At 53.9% G+C, this 21,798-nt stretch overlaps 9 protein-coding genes across 9 annotated transcripts; 5 read left to right on the forward strand and 4 right to left on the reverse strand.

Moving 5' to 3' along the window:
* Window positions 1-143: 143 nt before the first annotated feature.
* On the forward strand, window positions 144-803 carry BDP55DRAFT_766881 (uncharacterized protein; the record flags this gene model as incomplete). The annotated part of the gene is made up of 2 exons (XM_060580974.1): window positions 144-462; window positions 513-803. Exons 1-2 carry the CDS (start codon window positions 310-312, stop codon window positions 801-803), a joined length of 444 nt encoding a protein of 147 aa, XP_060431681.1. The 5' UTR covers window positions 144-309.
* Window positions 804-2,448: 1,645 nt separating this feature from the next.
* BDP55DRAFT_548460 (CoA-transferase family III) lies at window positions 2,449-3,657 on the reverse strand (the record flags this gene model as incomplete). The annotated part of the gene is made up of 1 exon (XM_060568841.1): window positions 2,449-3,657. The coding sequence occupies one exon, from the start codon at window positions 3,655-3,657 to the stop codon at window positions 2,449-2,451; it is 1,209 nt and encodes a 402-aa protein (XP_060431682.1).
* Window positions 3,658-4,509: 852 nt separating this feature from the next.
* BDP55DRAFT_658287 (short-chain dehydrogenase) lies at window positions 4,510-5,914 on the reverse strand. Its single transcript, XM_060574468.1, has 2 exons — window positions 5,191-5,914; window positions 4,510-5,090 (listed from the first exon to the last, which is right to left on the reverse strand). The coding sequence occupies exons 1-2, from the start codon at window positions 5,695-5,697 to the stop codon at window positions 4,629-4,631; spliced, it is 969 nt and encodes a 322-aa protein (XP_060431683.1). The 5' UTR covers window positions 5,698-5,914; the 3' UTR covers window positions 4,510-4,628.
* A 793-nt stretch (window positions 5,915-6,707) lies between these two features.
* Window positions 6,708-9,753, reverse strand: BDP55DRAFT_658292 (vacuolar protein sorting-associated protein 1). The gene is made up of 5 exons (XM_060574469.1): window positions 9,309-9,753; window positions 9,105-9,239; window positions 7,384-9,023; window positions 7,247-7,331; window positions 6,708-7,190 (listed from the first exon to the last, which is right to left on the reverse strand). Exons 1-5 carry the CDS (start codon window positions 9,362-9,364, stop codon window positions 7,022-7,024), a joined length of 2,085 nt encoding a protein of 694 aa, XP_060431684.1. The 5' UTR covers window positions 9,365-9,753; the 3' UTR covers window positions 6,708-7,021.
* A 2,498-nt stretch (window positions 9,754-12,251) lies between these two features.
* BDP55DRAFT_692560 (WD domain-containing protein) lies at window positions 12,252-14,254 on the forward strand (the record flags this gene model as incomplete). The annotated part of the gene is made up of 5 exons (XM_060577133.1): window positions 12,252-12,918; window positions 12,971-13,374; window positions 13,427-13,907; window positions 13,962-14,106; window positions 14,155-14,254. The coding sequence occupies 5 exons, from the start codon at window positions 12,252-12,254 to the stop codon at window positions 14,252-14,254; spliced, it is 1,797 nt and encodes a 598-aa protein (XP_060431685.1).
* A 712-nt stretch (window positions 14,255-14,966) lies between these two features.
* BDP55DRAFT_630114 (uncharacterized protein) lies at window positions 14,967-16,395 on the forward strand (the record flags this gene model as incomplete). Its single annotated transcript, XM_060572110.1, has 2 exons — window positions 14,967-15,267; window positions 15,317-16,395. The coding sequence occupies 2 exons, from the start codon at window positions 14,967-14,969 to the stop codon at window positions 16,393-16,395; spliced, it is 1,380 nt and encodes a 459-aa protein (XP_060431686.1).
* Window positions 16,396-16,787: 392 nt separating this feature from the next.
* BDP55DRAFT_726888 (phospholipase/Carboxylesterase superfamily protein) lies at window positions 16,788-17,636 on the reverse strand (the record flags this gene model as incomplete). The annotated part of the gene is made up of 1 exon (XM_060579213.1): window positions 16,788-17,636. The coding sequence occupies one exon, from the start codon at window positions 17,634-17,636 to the stop codon at window positions 16,788-16,790; it is 849 nt and encodes a 282-aa protein (XP_060431687.1).
* Window positions 17,637-19,565: 1,929 nt separating this feature from the next.
* BDP55DRAFT_726889 (uncharacterized protein) lies at window positions 19,566-20,397 on the forward strand (the record flags this gene model as incomplete). The annotated part of the gene is made up of 2 exons (XM_060579214.1): window positions 19,566-19,907; window positions 19,996-20,397. The coding sequence occupies 2 exons, from the start codon at window positions 19,566-19,568 to the stop codon at window positions 20,395-20,397; spliced, it is 744 nt and encodes a 247-aa protein (XP_060431688.1).
* A 518-nt stretch (window positions 20,398-20,915) lies between these two features.
* BDP55DRAFT_630117 (uncharacterized protein) lies at window positions 20,916-21,536 on the forward strand (the record flags this gene model as incomplete). The annotated part of the gene is made up of 1 exon (XM_060572111.1): window positions 20,916-21,536. One exon carries the CDS (start codon window positions 20,916-20,918, stop codon window positions 21,534-21,536), a length of 621 nt encoding a protein of 206 aa, XP_060431689.1.
* Window positions 21,537-21,798: the final 262 nt, after the last annotated feature.

The following is a 21,798-nucleotide window of genomic DNA, read 5'->3' on the forward strand; positions in this document are numbered from 1 at the left end:
ATTGCGCTGCCAAATTCTGGAAATTTTTGGATGGAAAAGGTTCTGCCGTGCTGACCGCCAGCTCTTCGGCTACTTTGGGCTTAGTGCGGGGCGATCTCCACCTCAATCCCTGTTGCCCGCTGCTGTGGATTCGACAGGTCCCTCACTGCACTCCGAAATGGCCCTGCGAGTCCAACTTAAGACTTCAACAAACGATCTACATTACACATACACACACGATCAAGTTATAAAACCACTTCCCAAACCTTCAGAAGCTTGAGTCTTAAACACTATATCCAACCCAAAACGACCCCTAAAACAGCCAACACGATGGAACCTCAAGGAATCAGAGAAGAGGCCTTCCCCGCCCGGAACAGGCAGGAAACGGGAACAGTGAATGGCGTCCCTACCGAAGTCACTTCAGTCTCCTTTTCCGACAAGTTTGTATTGACAATTTCACAAGACGGCAAGCTCTCACAATGGGTAGGTCTTCAATGTCTTTTAGGAATTGACCATACTGAACTACTCGTCAGATCCAAGTACCTCTGCAAGCTTCATCAGGCGGCATGGTCGACCTCAGCCTGCCTTCAAGTAGCCGGGGCCTGCTCCCTTCAGTGCACCTCACACCCAAAACTCTTCTCGGCGGTGGAGGTGATGAGAGGGAAACTCTAGGACAGCTCTACGCCGCACAGATTGCTAGTCTCATGTCCACGAGAGATCCCGAGGATCGCAGAACGCTCGTGCTTGGATTAGGGCTCACCAAGGTCGACACTGAGCGGGAAGCCTTCTTCGATACAGTTGAGTTGGTTCAGAAGGTTCTGTGAGATATCCTCCAAAGAATGTGGGAAATCTCGTACAAGAAAGCTGCGGTGATGGTGACCGCTTCTGCGACTAGTCTGTTGAACAGAGTCTACGTTGGCTGGGACGCACGCTGATGGAAGTCGAATGCCCTTCGGCGGGATCAAACCTAGATATCAGTCCTGATATGCCATGGAGGCAGCGCGTGGGGAACTAGTAGCCCTTGGATTCGGGTATCAGCCTATTGAGCGGACTGGCATAAAACATGTGGACTACAAAAACGACACCGCGTATGCTATTGCTACCTGGGCATGCCTCAAGGTTGAAAGACGAAGAGGCACCCAGAAACTTCAGGGCACCACCAGCTTCATACGGAGACAATATTACATGTTTGAAGCTCGATCAAACGATATTGCAGGGCACTTCAACACTTGGTCGATTGTGGTAGCCTAGGTAGAAGTCGTTCTCTATGCGTTCAGCTAGTAGGAACTGGTGACTAGATGGACGTCCGCAAAGGCTCCAGGTACATGGCTTATCTCTATCAAATGTAGGAAGCTTTCGACGGAGAGAAATAGAACATGCCATGCACCACAGGCCTTCTCCCTTTATGTCGGTACGTATAGTGTCAGGGTCAACTTGCTTTTTCCGCATCCTCTGTGACAGCCATAACTCGTGGCGGTGAGTCGGGAAACAGTCTGCACAACAAGAGACACGCAGTGCCACAGCCCCAGAGAGCCACCATCCATTGCACCCACGTTCAATCAACCCTGCGTTCTGATAGGCGAGTCCAAAGAGGTCCTCAGTCCTGCCGGGGAGCACGAGCCGTTGGGTTCCGACGGGCTGGGATGCAGAGCAGACAGATGACAGCCACTTTTGGCATCCTGGCGTGACACTTCCTATTCCCCGGAACGGCACAGGCGGGAACGGCTTCCGGCATAGGGACAGGTGCTGTCGGTCAAGAGAAAAAACACCTCAAACTACCACATCCTCATCACCGACAAGAAGAAAAGAAGAGGCAGTAGTGGCGGTCAGGGAACAGGACGGGAGGGTGCAGTGGTCGCGCGGTTGAGTGTATGTGAAGAGAGGCGACTTTGCTCAGAGAATGGTTCCCTAGGAAAGCTTTCCTCTAATAAAACTGGCTTCAACTGCATATAACGCGGGGTGTTGTCTCTAAGAAACTTAGCATGTCCACGTTTACGAGAAGTCACTGAATACAAGCACTTGCATCCACGAGAGCGTTGGTATGCTAAAGAACTTCCGCTGCCTCGGAATCATCGGTTGACACTTTGAGCAGAGCACCGCTTGAGCCTTTGTATCTACGCGATACATAAAGCAGCTGGCTGGGTCATGTCGAGGAAAGACCCCCCCTCTCCTCGACCACCGCCGAACCCACCACCAAGTCCGAGTTGAAGCACGTCGTCTTCACGTTCCGGTCCATGATTGATAAAGGTCAGTGCAATGTCATACAATACCGAGAAGATAAGAATGCTAACATGGTGTGTCTAGATGCACGGTGACTAGATCTCACGTGGAGAGAATAAGGTCTTGGATAGCAAGTAGGTCGTGTTGAACGACACCAGAAAGGTGGAGCGTGATACAGACGTGCTGGATTACCGGATATTCCAACTGTTATAGACATACTTACACAACATCAATCTTCGATCCTATATTTCACAGCCTAGACTTCTCTTTAAGCACCCATGTCCCCTCCCTAACCTCAAACTCCCTTCCCTTCTTCCACCCAAGCCACTCCTCAAGCGCCTTTTCACCACCATCACCAGGCGTAAGCGGAACGCCAACATACCCTCCCCCCTCAACACCAGGCCCTTGCCCCCGTCTCGGATCTCCTCCATCCTCGCCCTCCGCCACAGCTAGACACGGCGTCTCCACCAACGTCACCGCCGGTCTCTGGTCCCCTTCCCTCGCCGCCTCCGTCTCGAGCTCGTAATACTCCAGCACGGGCGTACAACATGCGTCCGTCCCGTCAAACACCTTCTCCCACTCGCTCCTCGTCCGACTCTTGAAGATCTTGGTGAACAACTTCCTCAGCTCCCCCCACCTCTCCCGATCGAATCTCTCCTCTTCCCACCCCTGCCCCGCCAACCCGAGCCCCTTGATGAACGCCGCAAAGAACTGCGGCTCCAGCGCCCCGACCGCAAAGTACTTGCCATCCTTGGTCTCGTACGTGTCATAATAGGGACATCCCCCATCAAGCATATTCCTCCCGCGCCCGTTGTCCCCCAGCGGGTTCTTAAGCGCGAACCGCGGGAACGTGGCGAGGTACGCCGACCCATCCACCATATTAGCCTCCACAACCTGGCCTTTACCACCGTTCCTTTCCCGTGCCAGCAACGCCATCAGAATCCCCTGGAACAGCACCGCACCCCCGCCCGCGAAATCAGCCAAAATATTCCACGGCGGATGCGGCTTCTCCCCCTCCCTCCCGAGCATGCTCAGCGCCCCAGACACGGCGATGTAGTTGATATCATGCCCCGCCATATCTTTATACCGCCCGTCCCTTCGGAACCCCGTCATGCGGCCGTAAATCAGACCCCGGTTCGCCTTCTCCAAGACCTCGGGCCCCAGCCCCAGCTTCTCCAGCACGCCGGGGCGGAACGGGTCGATGAGCACGTCGGCCTTTTCGGCGAGACGTTTGACAAAGGCGACGCCGGCGGGCGATTTTATATCCACGGCGACGGAGGCCTTGTGGCGGGCTAGCATGTCTTCCGTCGGTAAGGGGGTGCGGCTTCCCTCGAGGGCGCGGTCGACGCGGAGGACCGAGGCGCATGCGTCGGAGAGGAGCATGCCTGCGAAGGGACCTGGCGCGAGGCCGGCGAATTCGAGGACTTTGATGCCTTTCAGGGGCGGAGGGCCAACCATTGTTGCTGAGGTGTTTCACTTAGATGATGATGATGGGTGGACGTAAGTGAGAATGAAAATGAAGAGAACTTGAGATGACGACAAGATCTTTATGTACTTGTTTCTATGGTATTAGTATTGTGAGGAATCTTTACAGATACATGTAGGGGAAATAGAAAGTTGCTACAGAAATGTGAAATAAAGACGGATGGTTGTGAGTTGTGACCAAGACGTGGTCCGGTAAACTTAGAGTTGGGGAAGCTCCCAAGAAGCCGAGGCAGTGTCCGCCTGTGGGCGGGTGGTCGGAGTTGCTGAAAACAAGCACCTCCTAGCACCACGGGGACCACGGGACGGGAGGGAGCTACTGTGGGGTCGGTGAGCACCATATTGCCGGTGCATGATGTACTCGGTATGGGGTTCCTGAAGGCGAGGTGAGGTGGTTGCTTGAAATGGCCATGAACAAAGAGCCGACGGGATGGGATGGGATGCAGTTGATGGGATTTCTCCTAGGGAATTCCGTCATTTTCGAGATAACCTAGCACTCTATACGGATAGTGCATGTCCACAAGTAAGGTAATGTAGGTACGGATATAGCACTCTTTATTGAAGTTTATTCTTCCTAACTGGATGATATGTGATACAAGTTATACAGCCCGAAATACCAAGGTCTGGCTTTTGTACGCCCCACTTACAAGATACCGTTCTCGTGCACATTTAAGTTTCGGGAAGAATCAATGTTTTGGCATTGTGAGGGTATCTCCTCCACATTACCTAGGCCACGCCCTTCCAAGTTTGGAGATGACGTTGGAGTTGCCAGCGCTCATGGTACAAAGCAGGGTATTTGTACACTTAGACGAGAAAACGAAGCAATCCCCAGTTCGCATGTTCAAAAAGGTATCTTGCAAATTATTGACTCAATCAAAAACATCATACGAACCATGGTCCATTTCGAAGGAAAAAAAAAAGTCACCAACCACCAAAGCAACACATCATCAAAGATTCATCGAAACCCCAGGATCAACCCCATTCAGCAGCTCCACAGTCTCCTCCCACACCCGCCCCTGCATCTGCTCCCCCTCCTCGCCCTGCATGACCTTGGGGAACCGCACGACGACGCAGTCGCTCATGTACCGCCCGTGGGCCTCCTCGCCGGCGAACGCACTCGCCGTCAGGCACCGCGACCCGACCTCGGCCGACCGCGCCAGCAGCTTCAGCCCGACTTTGACGACAATCGTCAGCGGGAAAGGCACGTTGCGGAACAGCGCCGTCGAGCAGAGGCCCGGATTCAGTGTCGTCACCTGCACCCGCCCCTTTCCGGACGCGTCCGCCGCGATGGCCATCTGCCGCGCCAGGATCACCTGCATCAGCTTCGACGTGTTGTACCGGTCCGTCAGGCTCTTGTTGGTGTTGAGAGCCTTGTAAATGTCCTCCTCGTTGCGTTCGTGGAATTTGGCCTGCCCGGGCACCAATGCGTGTAAGTGGATGACATCTCCGTGAGACCAAACATCGTCGAGGTAGGAACAAGCCAGAAAAACCACCAAAAAAAAAACTCACCATTTGACTCGCGTCCGAAGCGACAATCACAATCTTGGGCGTAACATTATACGTCTTGCCCGTCCTCCTCAGCACCGGCAACAACTTCAACCCCAGCAAGAACGTGCTCAGCACATTCACCGTAATCGTGCTCTCCCACCCTTCGGCATCAACCTGCTTGTTCGTCGCAATGCTCGCGTTCAGCACCGCGAAATCCAGTCTCGGCAGCTTGTCTGCGCGCGCCGCAAACTCCTTTACGCTCTCAAACGACGCCTGGTCCAGCGGCCACACCTCGAGCACGTCGCGCCGGCCCGTCGTGAGCTCAATGTCCGTCTTGGCCGCCTCGCCCTTGTCGGTGCTGCGCACGGCGAGGATTACCTTAGCGGCGTTGAGCCGCACAAAGTGCCGCGCCGCTTCGATGCCCAGGCCGACGTTGGAGCCCGTGACGATGATGGTGCGGCCCGCGCAGTCGTCGGATGGATAAGGGAGCTTCTTGAATTGAGAGCGGACGAAGTCTACGACCTTCATCTTTGCGGCCGTTCTTTCCTGCTGGTCCGTTCTTCGTTGAGAGCCTTGAGTTCTTGGCTGCTGTACCTGGCAGAGGAAGCTCTGCAGCTGTTGTTCCACACGACAACAATTGATATCCGCGTCTTCGGTCGATGACGTTCTGGCAAGTCGATTGTTTGCAATTGAATATATGGAACAATGCACGCGGAGGAATGAACAAAGAAAGGGAGGTAAGGGAGGGCATGGTGAGTTTATCAATACCATCTTCCCCTCTCTCTCTCGTAACTACCGTCTACCGTCTACCTTTCCTCCCCCCTCTCCCGACCTTTCCGTCTAGACCTTGTTCTAGACCTTCTCTTCCAGAGCTCAAGCTTTCCTATTCAATGCTGCGGGGAAGGAGAAGGGAGATGGAGATGAGCACGGAAGCTACCCTGATGCTTCCCGCTACCCGAGAAATGTTTCACCCAGCCTAGCAAGCAGGCATTGACCGACGTGGAACACTAACCTGTGCACTAGCGCGACGTAACATGAGGTGAAAAACCAAACCAAAAAAGAGATGGTCGGTAGTATGTAGCGAGTACTGGGCGAATGCCGTATGCATGCGCATCTCCAAGGCGTATTCGTACCTCCTTCCATCTGCCCATCTCTTATGCCATGGCGGCTGGCGTCTGAAAGTATGAGAGCCGCTTTGACACCCATATCCGGAAGCCGGGCCTGGAGCCACACCAGCTTTCCTTCTACGGGCCAAACGGAGTAGTACCGGAAGATCCCAATCTAGGTGGAGGTTAAGTTTGATTGCATGATTCACCGGGGCCTTGATCACGTTGGAGTAGTCTTGAATCTGAAGCCAACGAACGGCCAGCCAGCCGGATCCTTACGAGGGACGAACGTGCGTCTCGAAAGATCGTCTGAATCTGTACGGATAGAGCATGATCGATAACGCCCCGTAAAGTGTCGCAAACCAAGCACATGCTAAATCAGAACAGCTTGCGACTAAAAAAGAGGCGTATCGCATAGCAACAGGAAAAGCGTAGTGGGAACGTGATCTTTCATTGCTGCCTCTCTCTTGCTATATCCTCTTTGGCCATCTTGAATCAGTCTTCATCACAAGAAACAAATGTATGCCACTCTCATTAAAGGACTACCACCGCAACCGCCGCTGCCCGATTGTCTACCGCCTTCCACGCCTCCAGGGTCTCCGCCGACGATTTTTGGGAAGATTTCACCGCCTGAACGCCGCGCTCTTTCTAGTTTTCGTGCCCCGGAAGCATGGGGCGGCCAGCATCTCAGCAGGCAAAAGTTTGAGTGCTTCTAAGAAGCAGTTGTGTATGTCGTTTGACGTCTTTTACTGGACCTGGCTGACAATCTCACTGGCCTTGCCAAGGGACTCCACCATTTGCTGGCACTCCTTTCTTCTGCGAATGGTGAAATCGCTCTCCTTGAGCAGGTCGTCCAGAGTGTCAGTGCGATACATGTTCTCCAAGAGCTCCTTCTGCATCTCATCCTTGGTGAATCTGCCACAGTGTTAGCTCACAAGGTGCCACAAACAAACTCCAGTGTTTTTACTTACTGAACGAGGGTAAGCATGATGGCCTTGGGGACCATGTCAATCATGGTTCGCCTCACAATGTTGTAGTAGGAAGAGATAAGCAGCTCTGTGTATCGTGGTTAGCGTTTCTCGAGTAAAGTGGGACACGGGAGACATACTGATGACTTCCACCTCAATGTTCTCGCGCTCTGAAAGCGTTCCAGAAGCCTTGAGTGTCGGCGGGGGGGCCTCCATGGCCGCCGCCTTCTTCTTGTTCTTCGCGGCGAAGAAACTGCCAAAGAAGCCTCCGTTCGCATCTTCTGGCACAGCTGGGCTGGACGCTCGAGGGGTACCTCCCGGGAGAGGCTTGCCGGTCTTAGGATCAACCTGAGTGGGCTTGGAAGGATTGTAGCGCTCATTCACCATAGCCATCGCCCTGTGACCGTTCAAGAAGTCAGGGTGGCCAGTGTTGATGTAGCATGCCTCCATAGCCACGAGATCCTTGACCAGCTTGTTGGTAGGCTCCATGGCCTTCTTGAAGAAGTTGATAACCACTGTGTGAACCTTCTCCTTGAGTGAAGGGTATCTGCGGTAGAGCGACTTGCCCAGAAGCTGGGACAGGATACGCACCAGTTCGTCGTAGACGAGGGACACACACTTCAGACTCGGGTCTTCCAAGCGCTTGATCTGCTGCTTCACAATCAACTCGAAGGCAGTGGTGCCGACGAAAAGAGCCGGAGAGGAACCGGACGAATTGTACAGGATTGTACGAATATCAACATCCTTGACCACGTCGAAGGGGTCCACAGCCTTGACACCGTTGGAGTATAGCTCGTGGAACACGAAGCTGATTCTCGCACCACCCGACAATTCCGTGCTGGAAAGCTCTGTGTTGTTGCCGTCCAAGACCGTCCGCCACTCGTTTGTGAACTCGGTGATGATGTTGAGAACAATGTTGGCGCTGTTGCCCAGCATGCTAGGTCCCAAGCTGTCCAGCTCGGTAGCATACTTTTGCAGTGAGCTCGAGATGCGAGCCTTGATGTCGGGCAGCGTCTGCTTGATGTGCATCATCAGAATAAGGTTAAGCTTCCTAGCCAAGTAGGGAGTTCCGCAGTAGGAGCTCTTGTTCCTGTAAGCCTTATGATTATCGAAGAAGTTCTTCTCATTCTCCAGGGCTGCCATAATCGGCTTTTTGTTATCGATGTCTCGCTGGCCACGGTTGACCACAGGGACGTATCCCAACCGCAAAGGAATGATGCGCCCAGCCAGAATATCAACAACATCTGTACCCTCGTCCATAAGGTCCACCTTGGTGAGAACACCAATCGTTCGCTGACCCTCGGGGTCGACCTCGCGGGCAAGCTTGAGACCGTCGGAGTTGGCAAGATCGATATTGGCAGCTGTGACGGCAAGAATGATGGCATTAGACTTGGAGATGTACTTGAGAATCATATCGCGAATCTGGCGCTCGATATCGCGGGGCTGGTCTCCGACTGGCACTCTGGTCAGACCCGGCAAATCGACCAGGGTCAAAGTCAGAACGTTTGGGGAGTAGACTCTCAAGTTGATGGGAGCGGGCGAAATGCCTGCATTGCGGCCGACCTTGGCCTCCGTTTCTCTGCTAATCTCATCGCGAATCTTGTTGAAGTCGTAGAACTTTTGGCCAGGGATATGGAGGAACTCGCCCCATTCGTCGGCATTTGCTGCCTTGTCGGTGCTGTTTTCCACCTCCTCGATGCCGTTCTGTGAAGTCGCGGGACGGTTGATGAGCTGCAGGACGAGGGGTCGACGGGTGCAAATTCCAGAACCTCGGGGCAAGCTGCACGGGTTGAAGTTGTTAGATGCCTCAAGGGTTGGAAGACATGTGATGGTGGGGCCAGGTGTTGGTTGTCAAACTCACAAGTCTCTTCCTACGATATTCTCCAAGACGGAACTCTTACCGCTAGACTGACTACCAACGACGACGATTTGAGGGAGATCGATAGGGTTGGTGACGCCAACCGTTGTGAAGACATCCTGGAGCTTGTTCACGAGGCTGAGGGGCAGCGCATAGTTAGCTTCCGAAGTGCGTCGAGGGGTCGAGGGGTTGTTGGGCATCACCTACGTGATCAAGGCGGGATCCGAGATACCACCTTGGCTGGAAGCGGGGGGCGCGCTCATTGTTGCGATGCGGTCTGGGAGTTTTGGGAGATGTAGTGGTCGTGGGTTTGGGCAGAGCAGAGGGTCGAGTCGAGGACAGACTTCTTTGTCGAGAGTAGTGTCGCAGATGGCTCCTGAATCGCAATACGTGGAAGCTCCCGGAAAGGGGGGTTGGGGTTCGAGACGGAGGCGAGGAAGATGGCCGGAGCGCAGATCGAATCGAGGGCAGTTGTAGGATCGCCTTCGTGTCGGCGTCGACGGGTATGTATATCAGCAAAGATGTGAGGTATCGTGCAAGTTGCAAGTTGCAAGTTTGCAGGTGTTTTGGTTGAGGGATGGTGGGAGCGGACGTCGCAAGCACCGAGCCCAGATCACAGATGTCAAGAGCCTACCTGTACTTGGTACACACGTTGCTGCTGCCCCCCGAGACTGAGTGTGCCTGGGATCCCTGACGCACCAGCCACATGCGTCCGGTCCCCACCGGTGTCGTAGCCCCCTGTCACTCTGCCGACAACGACAGCAGCAGCAGCGAGACAGTACTTGGCGGGGCGTTGGGCTGGCAGGCGACCTCCCACTTCTCCCACTTGGGCGCAGGAGTCACACGTGACGAGTTTGCATACACCGGCACAGCTCCTGACACACCTTGATCGTGTAGGGAGCACACCGAGGGTACACCGTACACCGTCCTTCTCACACCTTTAGACATCATTTTGGAACAAGAAATGGGTGCCTAAGCGTACGTCACTTGTGCCGCGCAAGTGCCATACGAGTAGCATCTGAAATGGTTTTGACGCTGACGAGTAGTATGGATCGCAATACGCAAATTCAGAGCTGCTCGGAGTTTAGTCTCTTTTTTCTATTCGTTGTTACTGTCTTCTTTCTATGTTTATTCCTTCCTACCTACCCCTGCCATGTCAGGAAGTTTCCTTAGCCAACTCACCAAACAGTGTGTGCACCTCAGCTTAAGTTTGCCACGAGCGAAAGGCGATGTATTCTTCCACAGTTCAGTCTGACAGACAAAACGACGACTATCTAACAGGTCTTACTCAAGAGCTTTGAAAAACTGCCTGGCAACCGGGGTTAGTAGGGTCGAATCAACCCTCACTCAATCTTCTGCAGCTAGACGCAAGATACTGCAGCAAGTTGCATACCATCTGGACAAGGGTTCGTTGCTTCAACGCCCGGACCGAAACGACGAATGGCGATAAGGAAGCAGTACAGAGCTAGACCGCTATAACAAGGTGTCGATGCGTTTGAGACTTTCTGGCAGCTGCGTTTTAGTGGCCGGCAGTGTGACATGCAACCTCGATCAAGACGGCTGACGGCAGACTGCATGTTCATCCACACTTTTGATATGGGCAATACATTGTGCCGATACACTTTGAAAGATGAATACTTCGTCATGTCGACGGCAGCAACTACTGCCATCTTGGAAAGTCTCGAAAGTGTACTGCTGTCATGTTGCTCGGGTACCACTTACAGGTAACCCAACCTCTGCTCTCTCGGAGATACCCACCGAGCCGACTGATAAGCTTCCCCGTCCTCAGAGCTCTGCCAGTATTCTCCCAGCCGTATGTACGTACCGAGAAGACGTTATAGATCATCTCTTGTAAACTGCACTTCAAGCCCACTGATTCATGAGAGAGAGAGACTAGCTGAGCATGTGACCCTCTTTCCCCTCTTGTGTTCATACTCGGTAAGATCATTCAAGGTAAGGTAAGGTAGATTGGGATCCTTCTTGTGTTCTTGTGTGGTCTAGAGTGGTGTGTTAGTGAACTTCACTGTCCTAGATTGCGTTTAGTGAGTCGGTCCTCCAACCACCCCAGCAAGCAGGTCATCCGTCTCCACCTTTGTGCGCTGAGAAATTGCCGGGTGTCCAATCAAGCGGCATCCCGTCATCTGCTTGCCCGCTTGTCCCAGTGTTTGCCCAGTCAGGGTGCTGCAGCAGTGCGCCGCTGCCGGCCACGGGTCTCTTCTTGGGAGGCTACCCTACGTAACGACCTTCCCCGGCAAGTGAACGCTGCGTCTGCAGAGGTACTGTGCTACCGAACGAACACATGCGCCTACCTTATGGATACCTACCTACCTTACAGAGTGCAGTACTACCCATCACCGGGACTGAGGTAATGGATCCTGGAAGGCAAGGAGACGTCTACCTCCATATGACCTCTGCCATCTAGCAACCCCGAAACCTGCACCCATGAACTCCAAACCTCAAAGCTTCACCTGCCATCTTACACTACTTGACGTCCCACGGCCCACGTTTCTCCCTCCCTCCCTCTCTCTTTCCCTCCTCACGCACCTCCCCTCAGCTCCCAGACCTCGTCCTCCCATCTCACGCACCTCATCTGCTTCGCCCTACCGCACCGTACGCCCACAAGTCCGTCCGTCCGCATCCGCGTCCGCACAACGACCCTCTCTCGAGCTATTCTCTAATTAAACGGCTAGCGACAAAGCACTCGCCACAACATTCCTACCATAACCTAGGCGTCGCCGTCCCTTCCAAGATATCGACCGACGAGAGCAACCGCGGGGCCTTCCCGCGGTAACATAGGCCGACCTGGACCCCAACTACAATCCGGATTCCAACTCCCATCTTATTCCAGCCAACCAACAAGTGCCCACCCCGCCGGACCAGACATCTTCAACCGCAGTTCTAACCCAAGCCCCCGCGGCTTCCCGCCCCTCCTCTTCTGACGATTCTACAACTTCGAACCCCTTCCAACCGAGCGCCGCCCAACTTCCCTCGACTGTCCCCGAAGCGATAGTATCTCCCTCGGCGCCCCGTCAGGTCTTGGGCCGCAGACGAAGAGCTTCCGACGCGGACCGGGGAGACTCTCCTACGACGTCCGCGGCCGCCAGTCGACCCGGCTCACATCGCTCAAAACGCAGAAGAGGAGACTCCAACATGATCTCAGACGGCGATGGAGTTGCCTCAAATGGAACGTCGAGGACGTACTCCAACGGTGCGAGGACGGAAGCGCCGCTGACGGCCTCCGCGACAAACGGTGCTCGTAAAGCCGCTGCCCTGAACGGTTCATCCCGTTCCGACAAGGAAGCTCAAACACCCGTTCCCACGACCTACTATGGACATGATCGCGAGGAGGTCACCCGCATACTCATACAGGCTCTGTCCGACATGGGATATCAGGGCGCTGCCGAGAGTGTGAGCAAAGATAGCGGCTACGAGCTGGAGAGCCCGACGGTCGCCGCCTTTCGGAGTGCAGTCGTGAGCGGCGAGTGGGGCGAGGCCGAAGAACTGCTCTTCGGAGCAGTCATGTCAGAGGACCGAAGCCAACCCGGGAACGGTCTCGTCTTGGCCCCTGGCTCTGACCGAAACGTCATGCGATTTTGGCTGCGGCAACAAAAGTTTCTCGAGTTGTTGGAGCAGCGAGATACCCCACGGGCTCTGATGGTGCTCCGGACCGAGCTGACGCCGCTCTACCAAGATACTCAGAAACTTCATTTTCTCTCTAGTCTTCTCATGTGCCAGTCTACAGAAGACTTGAAGGCTAAAGCCGAGTGGGATGGTGCTCACGGCCAGTCGAGAAAGGTTCTACTGTCGGAACTGTCCAGTGAGTATTTCCAATACCTCTAGTGACATACAGAGTACTTATACATGGGTAGAATGCATTTCGCCCTCGGTCATGCTGCCGGAGAATCGCCTTGCAGTCCTTCTACAGCAGGTGAAGCAGAGTCAAATAGACAGCTGCCTCTGGCACACAACCGCATCATCTCCTTCATTATACTCGGATCACTATTGTGAACGGAGTCACTTCCCTACTGACGTCGCGTTGGAGCTCACAGACTTGACTGGCGAAGTCTGGCAAGTCCTGTTCTCTCACGACGGCCAGCGACTGGCTGCCTGCGGAAGTGGCGAAGCTGTTGTTATCTGGGACTTGCCTTCTTTCTCAGTCTCTCAAATCTTGCAACCGCATGCTCAGGGTGTCGGCGGTTTGTCGTGGAGCCCCGACGACTCCATGATCGTTACGTGCTCACAGGACAAGTATGCTAGACTTTGGGACACCACGGTGCGTAATTCCAGCAGTGCCTCCCTCGGTCCTAGTGCTAATATCCTTTTAGACCGGAGAGTTGGTTTTGAAGCTGGAGCGATTTGAGGAGCCTGCGAGTGGCTGCGTATGGGCAGCAGACAGCAAGACCTTTGTCACCGGATCTCTAGACAAGCAACACGGGTTGCGTACGTGGAGTATCTCTGGCGAGATGATGTGCGAATGGGGCAAGAAGCATAGAGTTCAGGACATCTGTGGTTCTCCGGACGGCCACTGGCTCGTGGCTGTCGACGATGAACAGAAGATTCATGTCTACAATGCCTTCACACGCGAGCTGGAGTACGAAATGGAGGTCAAGTCTCGGCCAACATGCGTGAGTATTAGCGAAGACTCACGTCATTTGCTACTTAACAAAAAGGATGGCGAGTTGCAACTGATAGATTTGGTCGATCGGACATCAGTCCAGAAGTTCCTGGGCCACACCGGAGGCGACTTCATAATTCGGAGCGCCTTTGGCGGCGCAAACGAAAGCTTCGTTGTGAGCGGCAGTGAAGGTACGTGAAGAGCGATCGATTTGATGATGGCAAACACTGACGAACTACATTCAGATGGAAATATCCTCATCTGGCACAAGAATAGCGGTGCTGCAGTGGAGAGGCTTGAAGGGCATCAGCCTCGAACCAACGCCGTTACCTGGAATCCGGCAGACCCTTGCATGTTGGCTTCATGTGGCGACGACGGCAAGGTCAAGATGTGAGTCTGCAACGGAATTCTGGTCTACTATTTGCTAACCCCGCGTAGATGGTCGAACAAGACTCGGAGCACAGCTCTCAGATCATTACATAACGGCGCTTCCCGAAGTTCAAATGGCTGGAGGGATGAAGAGCGTGCCGAGGAATAGGAAACCGCGGTTCGACTGAAGGCGGCGTAGATCAGGCTTGGAATCGGAATGGAGATAAACCCTCTGCATCAACATACTATAGTGACATGGCGCATTCTGGGTTGTGGTATAAGAGTGAGGCGACAGGAGCCGTCCGTGGGTACCACCACGTTTGGGTTGGCTCACTGCAATTAGAACGATCAATGTTGTATTACCATCCCTGAAATCGAGGTTGTCATCGTAGCTGTGCTGGTTTACTGCACAATCCATTGATGTGAGAATCGTTTACTGTCATGAGAGGAAGGCATGCATTTGTAGCGCGCACTGTCAGGCTTGCTTGCGATCTTGGTGCTTCATTTCACCACGAACGCGCGGTATAAGTGACGGAAGGCAACCCCTCGTGTGCATTGCCAAGTCTGGTCTAGATCGAGTGCTCACCTCTTGTATACTTCTGGCAAGAGACCGCGGCAGCGACGTCAACCCGAGAAGGGACAACCTTTAGCAGTATGCCAGTGCTCCCTGCTTGCTTGGGACTCGGCCAGAAAGCACTTGTCTTTTCCCTCTCAGGATCCCCCCATACCACAGACTGACATCATTCCTTAACTTCCATCATCCATCTAACCTTCTAGAGACCAGCCATCGTCTACCACCTTGGCTACTCAGGTCTACCGTTGGACGTCATTCACATCATCAACTATCCTCGTCAGATTACATCATTCACCTTCAGACCAGCATGGATCGACCCAAGAACACGCGGGCATCCGGCAGCGCAGGGCAGCGCAGGCGCGAGAACAATTCAACGGAGACAGTTCATCGGCAACAGCCAGACAAGAAGCCCATCATGGGACAGGTCCGATCGCACAATTGGCTGGCAAAGCAACGAGAGGCCACTACAGAAGCGGTGCTATGCCCATGCGTGGTGTATGCTCGTACCGCCGAGAGACTCGAGCGAGCTGCCTACGGCGAGGACCCCTTGACTCCACCTTCAGGTGGCTGCAGCAGTCCATGTTGGTCGTGTTTTCTGAGCTCTATGAGTAAGGAAGATATCTTGAATAACTTATGAGCATTTTCTGACTGCTGTAGTGTGCAACTGGAGGAGGCCACTCAGCAACCAACGTGGTGACATCCGGAATCGATATGCCATCACGGGTAGCACCGAGGACGACGAGCTTCACGCCTGTGCTCACCCGTTCTGGACTCTCATGGGGAATCACAATGAAGTCCTGGTACGAGAGAAAATATGTAAAAAGTACAATACCTACCCTTTTTCACCAGGACCTCCACCAGTTGAGATTCGTCGCTTCAAGTCGCAGCCCAACCACCCGTATAAGTCGCCCGCGCAAATGCAGATGAAGGAAAAGAGCCTACCGAGAATCGTAGAGTTGCCAGAATCCGGCAGTTCAAAAGAGAGAGCAAAGCCACAAAGCCCGCCGGCAAAGGCTACTCCGGAGGCCAGCTCTCAGCAACTGCCTCCTCCTACCAGCAACAAACACACTCCTGCGAGAACTCCGGACACCCAGCAAAGTCAGAGTCCGATTCTGAGTTCTCAAGATCCTCGCGTCACGGTGGCTGACTTCGCTGAGTCCCATCGGCTCAGTCAAGACCAAAAGAGGCCAGTGGGAAACAAACAATTCCCGCATACCGTTCATAATGATCCTCTTTTTGGAATTGCTGAGGAGGTCCACCCGCATACTGTCCACGAGGACCCCATGGTTCAAGTGGCTCGACGGCTCTCCCCTCATCAGATCAATATAGATCCCAAGACAGCAGCACCGACTCCTAGCCTCCCTCACAGTGTTCACCAGGATCCCACCGTCAATGTAGCTGAAGAGGCAACGGAGCACACGGTACACAATGACTTGAACACCAAGACGACCGCTCCTGTACACGATCATAGGCTCAGCCAGGATATCATGGCGCCAGTCAGTACACAAGCAGTACCCCATAGTGTCCACGACGACCAAACGGTTGGTATGCAGGGCCAGCCAGCTCTGCACGCTCTCAGCGGAGATCCCACGGTGAAAGTTGACGAAGGCGAGCCAAAGCAACACGCAATGCAATCAAGCGCAGCACCCGAGAACCAGAAGCCGAACCCCCACCAATTAGGAGACATTGGCCGTGCTTCGACAGCCCCGGCTCCGTTGCAATCAACGCGCAATTGATGACGTTGATTCGACTACATCTCTGGCGGTGAACAGGAGGTGATGGAGAAAAGGAATCAAACCATTGAATAGCCTTATGATTATAGTCCGTAGCCACGATCCTCAGAGGCGTTTCTCAACAGTCAATATCTAGTATCCCGTATGCTCATTACCACTTTGAAGCTTACGCGATTTAATGAAGAGTGACATGTGTCCAAGTTTCCATATGATCAGGAACGAAGACTAACCTTGCGTCACCGCTCTGTGTGCCAGCCACCCAAGCTCATCTCTCAGGTTGGTAAGCTAGAATCAGGCCTGCCATCATTCATCAGCGCGGTCGACGCTGAGGAATCGTTGGTCGGTCAAGTCTGAGTGTATGTGATTGTTTGTACCGCATCAAGCTCAAGACCGCCTCACCAACCGCTCTTGAGGCATTCCGCAAAGAACTTCATGAGGGGGAACATCTCCTCCCGATCACGGGGCATAGCCACGTCTTTCCTTTTCCACTTGACGAGCCTGACGTCGAGGAACTCTTCCTTTACAGCATCAAAGGCGTCGTCGTTAAGCTGGACGAGACACGCTTTCGTCTTGCACTTGCCCCGCGCGCTGACTGTGGGAACCATGGAGGGCGGTAGGGGGCCTCCGATGGAAAGGACGCCTTTGAGCGTGTTTTCGTCAAAGTGGCTGTCGTTCCTCTTTGGTTTCGATGCAGAAGCGGTAGGAGCAGTGGTGGAGGAACTAGGGGAAAGATCCGTCACGTCGACGACTTTTGGGCCGAGACGGAGCTGCGATGCGATGCCCAAGGCCAAGGACCCGCCTTGGCCAAAGCCGAAGAGGATGATGTCGCTGAGCTCCCAGCCGCAGCGGGCGATGAGGGTGTCGCGGATGAGGTGGTCCACGACTAGGGTGGAGGATTTGGAGAAGCCTGGGTCCGTGGCGAGGGCGTCTGTGGAGGGGTCGAAGGTGATGTCGTCGCCCCAGTGGAAGTGGCCCGGTGCGCCGGCGGCGGAGTTTGCGGAGCCATCATCGTCGGGCAGCATGGATGGAGGTAGCGGGGAAGGACCGCGAAGGGAGATGGAGAGGACGCCCGGGAGGGACATTGCGCGGGCGAAGGAGGCGAAGGGGGCCTCGGAGTCGCCTAGACCGTGGAAGAGGAGGAGGATTGCGGTTGTGGATTCTGGGGGGTTTGGGAAGGCTAGGGTTAGGGGGAGGAGTTTTTGGACTTGAGTGAAGTCTTCTGGGGTTGGGATCCGGGGAGGCATGATTGGGGGACTTTTGATTTTTTGTTTAGGTTGTGGATGTGAGTCTGGAGGTGTTTCTTGGCGTTTAGGTTGAGTGTGAGTGGAAAGTCTGCGGTTCCCGGGGAACGGGTTACACTCAGTGATCGGGCGAGGGCGTAAAAGAGTACACCCTGGTGTTCTGGACTTTTCTTTCGGCCGGGATTTGATAAAGGGCGACGAGAGGGGATAAAGTCCGAGAAGCCGCGTATGTGTGGTGTTTACAAGACGGGCTGGCTTGGTGAGGTGTTGACCATGTGAGGTGAAAAGGAATAGGTGTGTGGGTGGGTTAGGTGGGCAGTCAGTCGGATGAGGTGAAGTTATCTCCAAGTGGGGCGGGACCTTCGGCTCCTCACACTGGGAGTTTGAACTTTGAACTCTCAGTGACACGAGCTTTTCTTGCTCACGTAGTGACGAGTGAGAGTGTTGTGTGAGTGGAGGAGAGGAATGCGGAAATTCATAGGCAGAAAATAACCAATTTTCTCCACTTTTCCCCGACGAAATTCAAGCTTCAAACGCCATGTGTGATAGATTAACAGTCTTCAGCCTCTCGATGCTTACAATCACCGCAGGGCTGATTTAGTCACTTCCCTCCCGTCTCCCCATTCTTGCTTAGCCCACCGTATGTTTCCCGTGAGCATGTAATATGGGGGCCAATAACCTTACAATCTATCCATAATTACTTCCTTCAAGGACATGCAGAACGTGGAAACTGGGGAGAGGTCTAGACAATGATCAGTCTGGTGGATTTGAAGAGACCCAGAGGCTGGCTCCGATTCCCTACTCTCCCTATTACGTCTTAACCTTCGAACACTCAAGCTGCCCATCACACAGACACCAATCTCGTCTCTTCTTCAAGGTTCAGGCTGTCAAAAACATCAGTAAAACTCGTCTCAAGATTGACTTTTTTTTCTTTCTTCTCGCAGGTGGGTGCGGGAGCCGCACTTCAGCACTGCCGTCAGGCGCACAATCTCCCTCAGAGCACTCCGTGCTGGCTGTCCTGCAATCTTCCCGCACAGTTCAGGCGGCGGCAGGTTGCCCTTGGCCGAGTGGTTGCGTGTTCGTCGCAGCAAAGCAAGTTGGCTGACTCGAGGCCTATTTACTGCCCTTCCTCGTGTTATCCTTCCTCTCACACTCTCTCAGCTTCTGTACCTTACTCGTCGTCATCACATCATGAGACGACACCCAAGACGACCCGGTGTGGAGGGGATGGCATTAAGGCTCAGCCTCCGTTCTGGGCAGGGAAGGCCCCGGCACCGGCATCTTTAGACATCTAGAGGGACGACCCACGAGTGTGGTTACGGCTTGTCGGGTCTCCGGGCCCTCTGTAGACTCTCTTTCTCCCCCAGTCTCCCACTCTTTCGAAGAGCGTTCTGCGCTGCAAGGCAATGGAGGACTCGTTCTATGTTTGTACAAGATGGTTGTCCGTAGACCCCAGTACGGAATGATCTCACCCTGAAACGTTCTCCGCGCCCGCCGCCAGCCCTGCTTCTTCGCTCTTCTCTTTGCCTCTCTTTGAAGAAGAGGAGGAGGGGCGGGATTCGTTACACGCTGACGAGAGTTGGACACTTCCGACGGCGCCGCCGAACGTTCGTCCTATAGCATCAATGCTCTTCCATGGATGGAGAGACAACATTGAGATGGCTTGTCAGGTGTAGGTAAGGCAGTGATAGAAGAAAGGCCTCCACTCGAACTATAAGATCGTCAGACATCCCGCCGCTTCGGCTATTCGGATACCCAGCTCTCCCATCAACTCAATCTCTATTGCCTCAGTTCCGATACCTTCACTTTTCTTTTTCTCCACAGCTGTGCTGTCGTTTCCAACAAGCCCGTCTTTCGCTCAAGAAACATTCTAATCTATTATTACCCTCTTTTCTTATAAACTATTCCAAACCCCCTGAACACTGAGACAAAATGAAGTTCTCCGCCGTTTTCACCACTCTCGTCGCCGTTGCCTCGGCTGCCCCCTCCCGGGACATCTCCTCCTCGTCCGGCAGCAAGGTTCAGAAGCGTGCCGCCGTGTTCGCGACGGCCAAGACCTTTGATGATCTGTCCATCAGTGGCAAGAACGCCGGCACCGCAAAGGAGGACGCCCTCCAGAAACTGAGCGGTCTGCCAACGGACCTGTCCACCGTCGACAAGGCGGATCTGGCCTTCCTCAACAACGTCAACAAGATTGCCAACCAGGCCGAACGCGGCGCCTACAATGTGGAAATCGCAAAGACGGCACCCGGCGAGGATGCTCTGGCTCTTCAGGTAAGATATCAAGATCCCCTTCCGCCCCCATTCACTTGCTTGACTACCATTTGATCAAATTACTAACACACATTTCCTCAAACTACAGCGCGCAAAGATCCAGAATAAGGTCCTCAAGCTCACGGCCACCGTCATGGGCCTGCAGGCCCAGCAGGCGCAGGGCAAGAACGTGACGGCCAAGCTGGACGAGGAGACCAAGAAGCTCAACAAGAATATTGCCGACGACGTCGCCAACGCCGGCAAGCCCGCGACCGCCCTCAAGTTCAACGCCTCCACCGACAACCCGGCCGCCACCGAGGTGCCCAAGGATGATGCCCTTGCCACAAAGGCCGGTGATGTGGTTGATCAGTCTATCAAGGCCGCCGGAGGAAACGCCGGCGCCGCTGGGGCGAAGGGCACGGGTAAGAAGGGAACCAAGACGGCGAGCAAGGCTGTCGAGGCTGCCGAGGTTGCCGATGAGGTTGCCGCTGGCGAGGAGGATGAGGAGTGAAGCAGTTCACTTGGCTCACAGAGAGGAGGAGGCCGGTGTTAATTGAACCGGCTAGGCGGGTGGGGTTGGTGTAGGACTCGCTTTGGGCTCTGGTGGCTCGCGAGAGAATTTCTCAATAAATGTTTAAACAACTTTCAACCAATCTTAGCTGCAATACGCGAGCCTGTATCGGAGAGTGACATTGCTTCTATCGTGGAGTTACGCCTGTTGAGACTACCACTGCACATTTACTCAGATTCCAGAGATCAACAATCTGTTGGTTGATTCTGTCCCAAGGCCACAGCTGGGTCAGTCATGGGCATCCTGTCGTTGGTTGTAAAGCTTCGTGCCACAAAACCCAGTTTTCTTCCGAATGCCTCCTCGAAGCACTTTTGGAATGTCAGAACCTTGTTCCCAAGTCAGATCTTGGAACAGGCGGTTTTAAACTCATGGAAATGAGTACATTCACACAACTTCCAAGCTATTGAAGTCCGAAGACGATCTGCATGCTATCTGAGATCAGACGGTAATCATCGGGCATGCCTATTGTTTGGTGGATCAAACGGATGTCACTGGGACAATACCCCACGATGCGTGGTAGACTCGGCGGATCCTTCCGATCACCAGCATGTTCTAGACCACGTTTCCTCAAAAATCAGATTGTTCAGTCTCATTTTGTACACTCAAGATACTTCGTAGCAATTATCAAGCTAGTCACTCGTCGTAGTAGCCAGCAAAGATCTCAGAATGCGTATTCCCGTGCTCTCATCTCAACCCCCCTAGATAGCTCACTTACAGGACCTTACTCCCAAAGTCTACCTTCTACTCCATCGCAGGAAGCCCAATACTCAAATCTGTTAAGTTGCCCCTTCCCAAAATTTCGGCTACTTCTACTTCGTACCGACGGCGAGCCGCGGAGAGGCAGGGAGAAAGCCCACGATGTACTCCCCCTCCCCCTGGCTCTTACACGTTTCATCAACTCTCCAGACGAAAAAGTCCCCACCATCTGCACCGCAAAACCCCCAAACCGTCACATCGTCGCCGCATCTTCCGAACATATCCCTTATACTAACCCAAATTCGGACTGTGTATTGTACTTTGTGACGAGAGGCTGCCAAAATGAGCCTCCCTCCCCCCCTGTTCGTCTCATCCGTACTTGAGCTTCTTTTGGCTTCGATCCCTTTGGGGATGTTGCATGAGACGACAGGCTCCCTCGTCCTCGTCCTCATTCCCCTCCCTTCTTGAGGCTCAAGACTTATAATTCGGGGAACTATCATTCTATTTGCTTACGGCTGGCGCAGCCGAGAAAGGGCAGAGAGTTACCTGCTCCCCACTCCTTGTCAGGACTCTGCATAGATCTCTCTTCATCCCGTCGGCAAATCCTGAGAACCAAAATCCGAATAGTTCGGTCTCCTCGCGTCG

Source organism: Colletotrichum godetiae (genome assembly GCF_030913485.1).
Source record: "Colletotrichum godetiae strain CBS 193.32 chromosome Unknown BDP55scaffold_13, whole genome shotgun sequence".
Taxonomy (NCBI): domain Eukaryota; kingdom Fungi; phylum Ascomycota; class Sordariomycetes; order Glomerellales; family Glomerellaceae; genus Colletotrichum; species Colletotrichum godetiae.

Excerpts from the sequence above, each read along its gene's own strand:
- BDP55DRAFT_658287 (XM_060574468.1), bottom strand. The coding sequence starts at position 5,697 with ATGAAGGTCGTAGACTTCGTCCGCTCTCAATTCAAGAAGCTCCCTTAT. Across the intron at positions 5,091-5,190 it reads CTTCGGACGCGAGTCAAATG|GCCAAATTCCACGAACGCAA; the intron begins GTGAGTTTTTTT and ends GTGCCCGGGCAG.
- BDP55DRAFT_658292 (XM_060574469.1), bottom strand. The coding sequence starts at position 9,364 with ATGAGCGCGCCCCCCGCTTCCAGCCAAGGTGGTATCTCGGATCCCGCC. Across the intron at positions 9,024-9,104 it reads AATATCGTAGGAAGAGACTT|CTTGCCCCGAGGTTCTGGAA; the intron begins GTGAGTTTGACA and ends CAACCCGTGCAG. Across the intron at positions 7,332-7,383 it reads CATTGAGGTGGAAGTCATCA|AGCTGCTTATCTCTTCCTAC; the intron begins GTATGTCTCCCG and ends CACGATACACAG.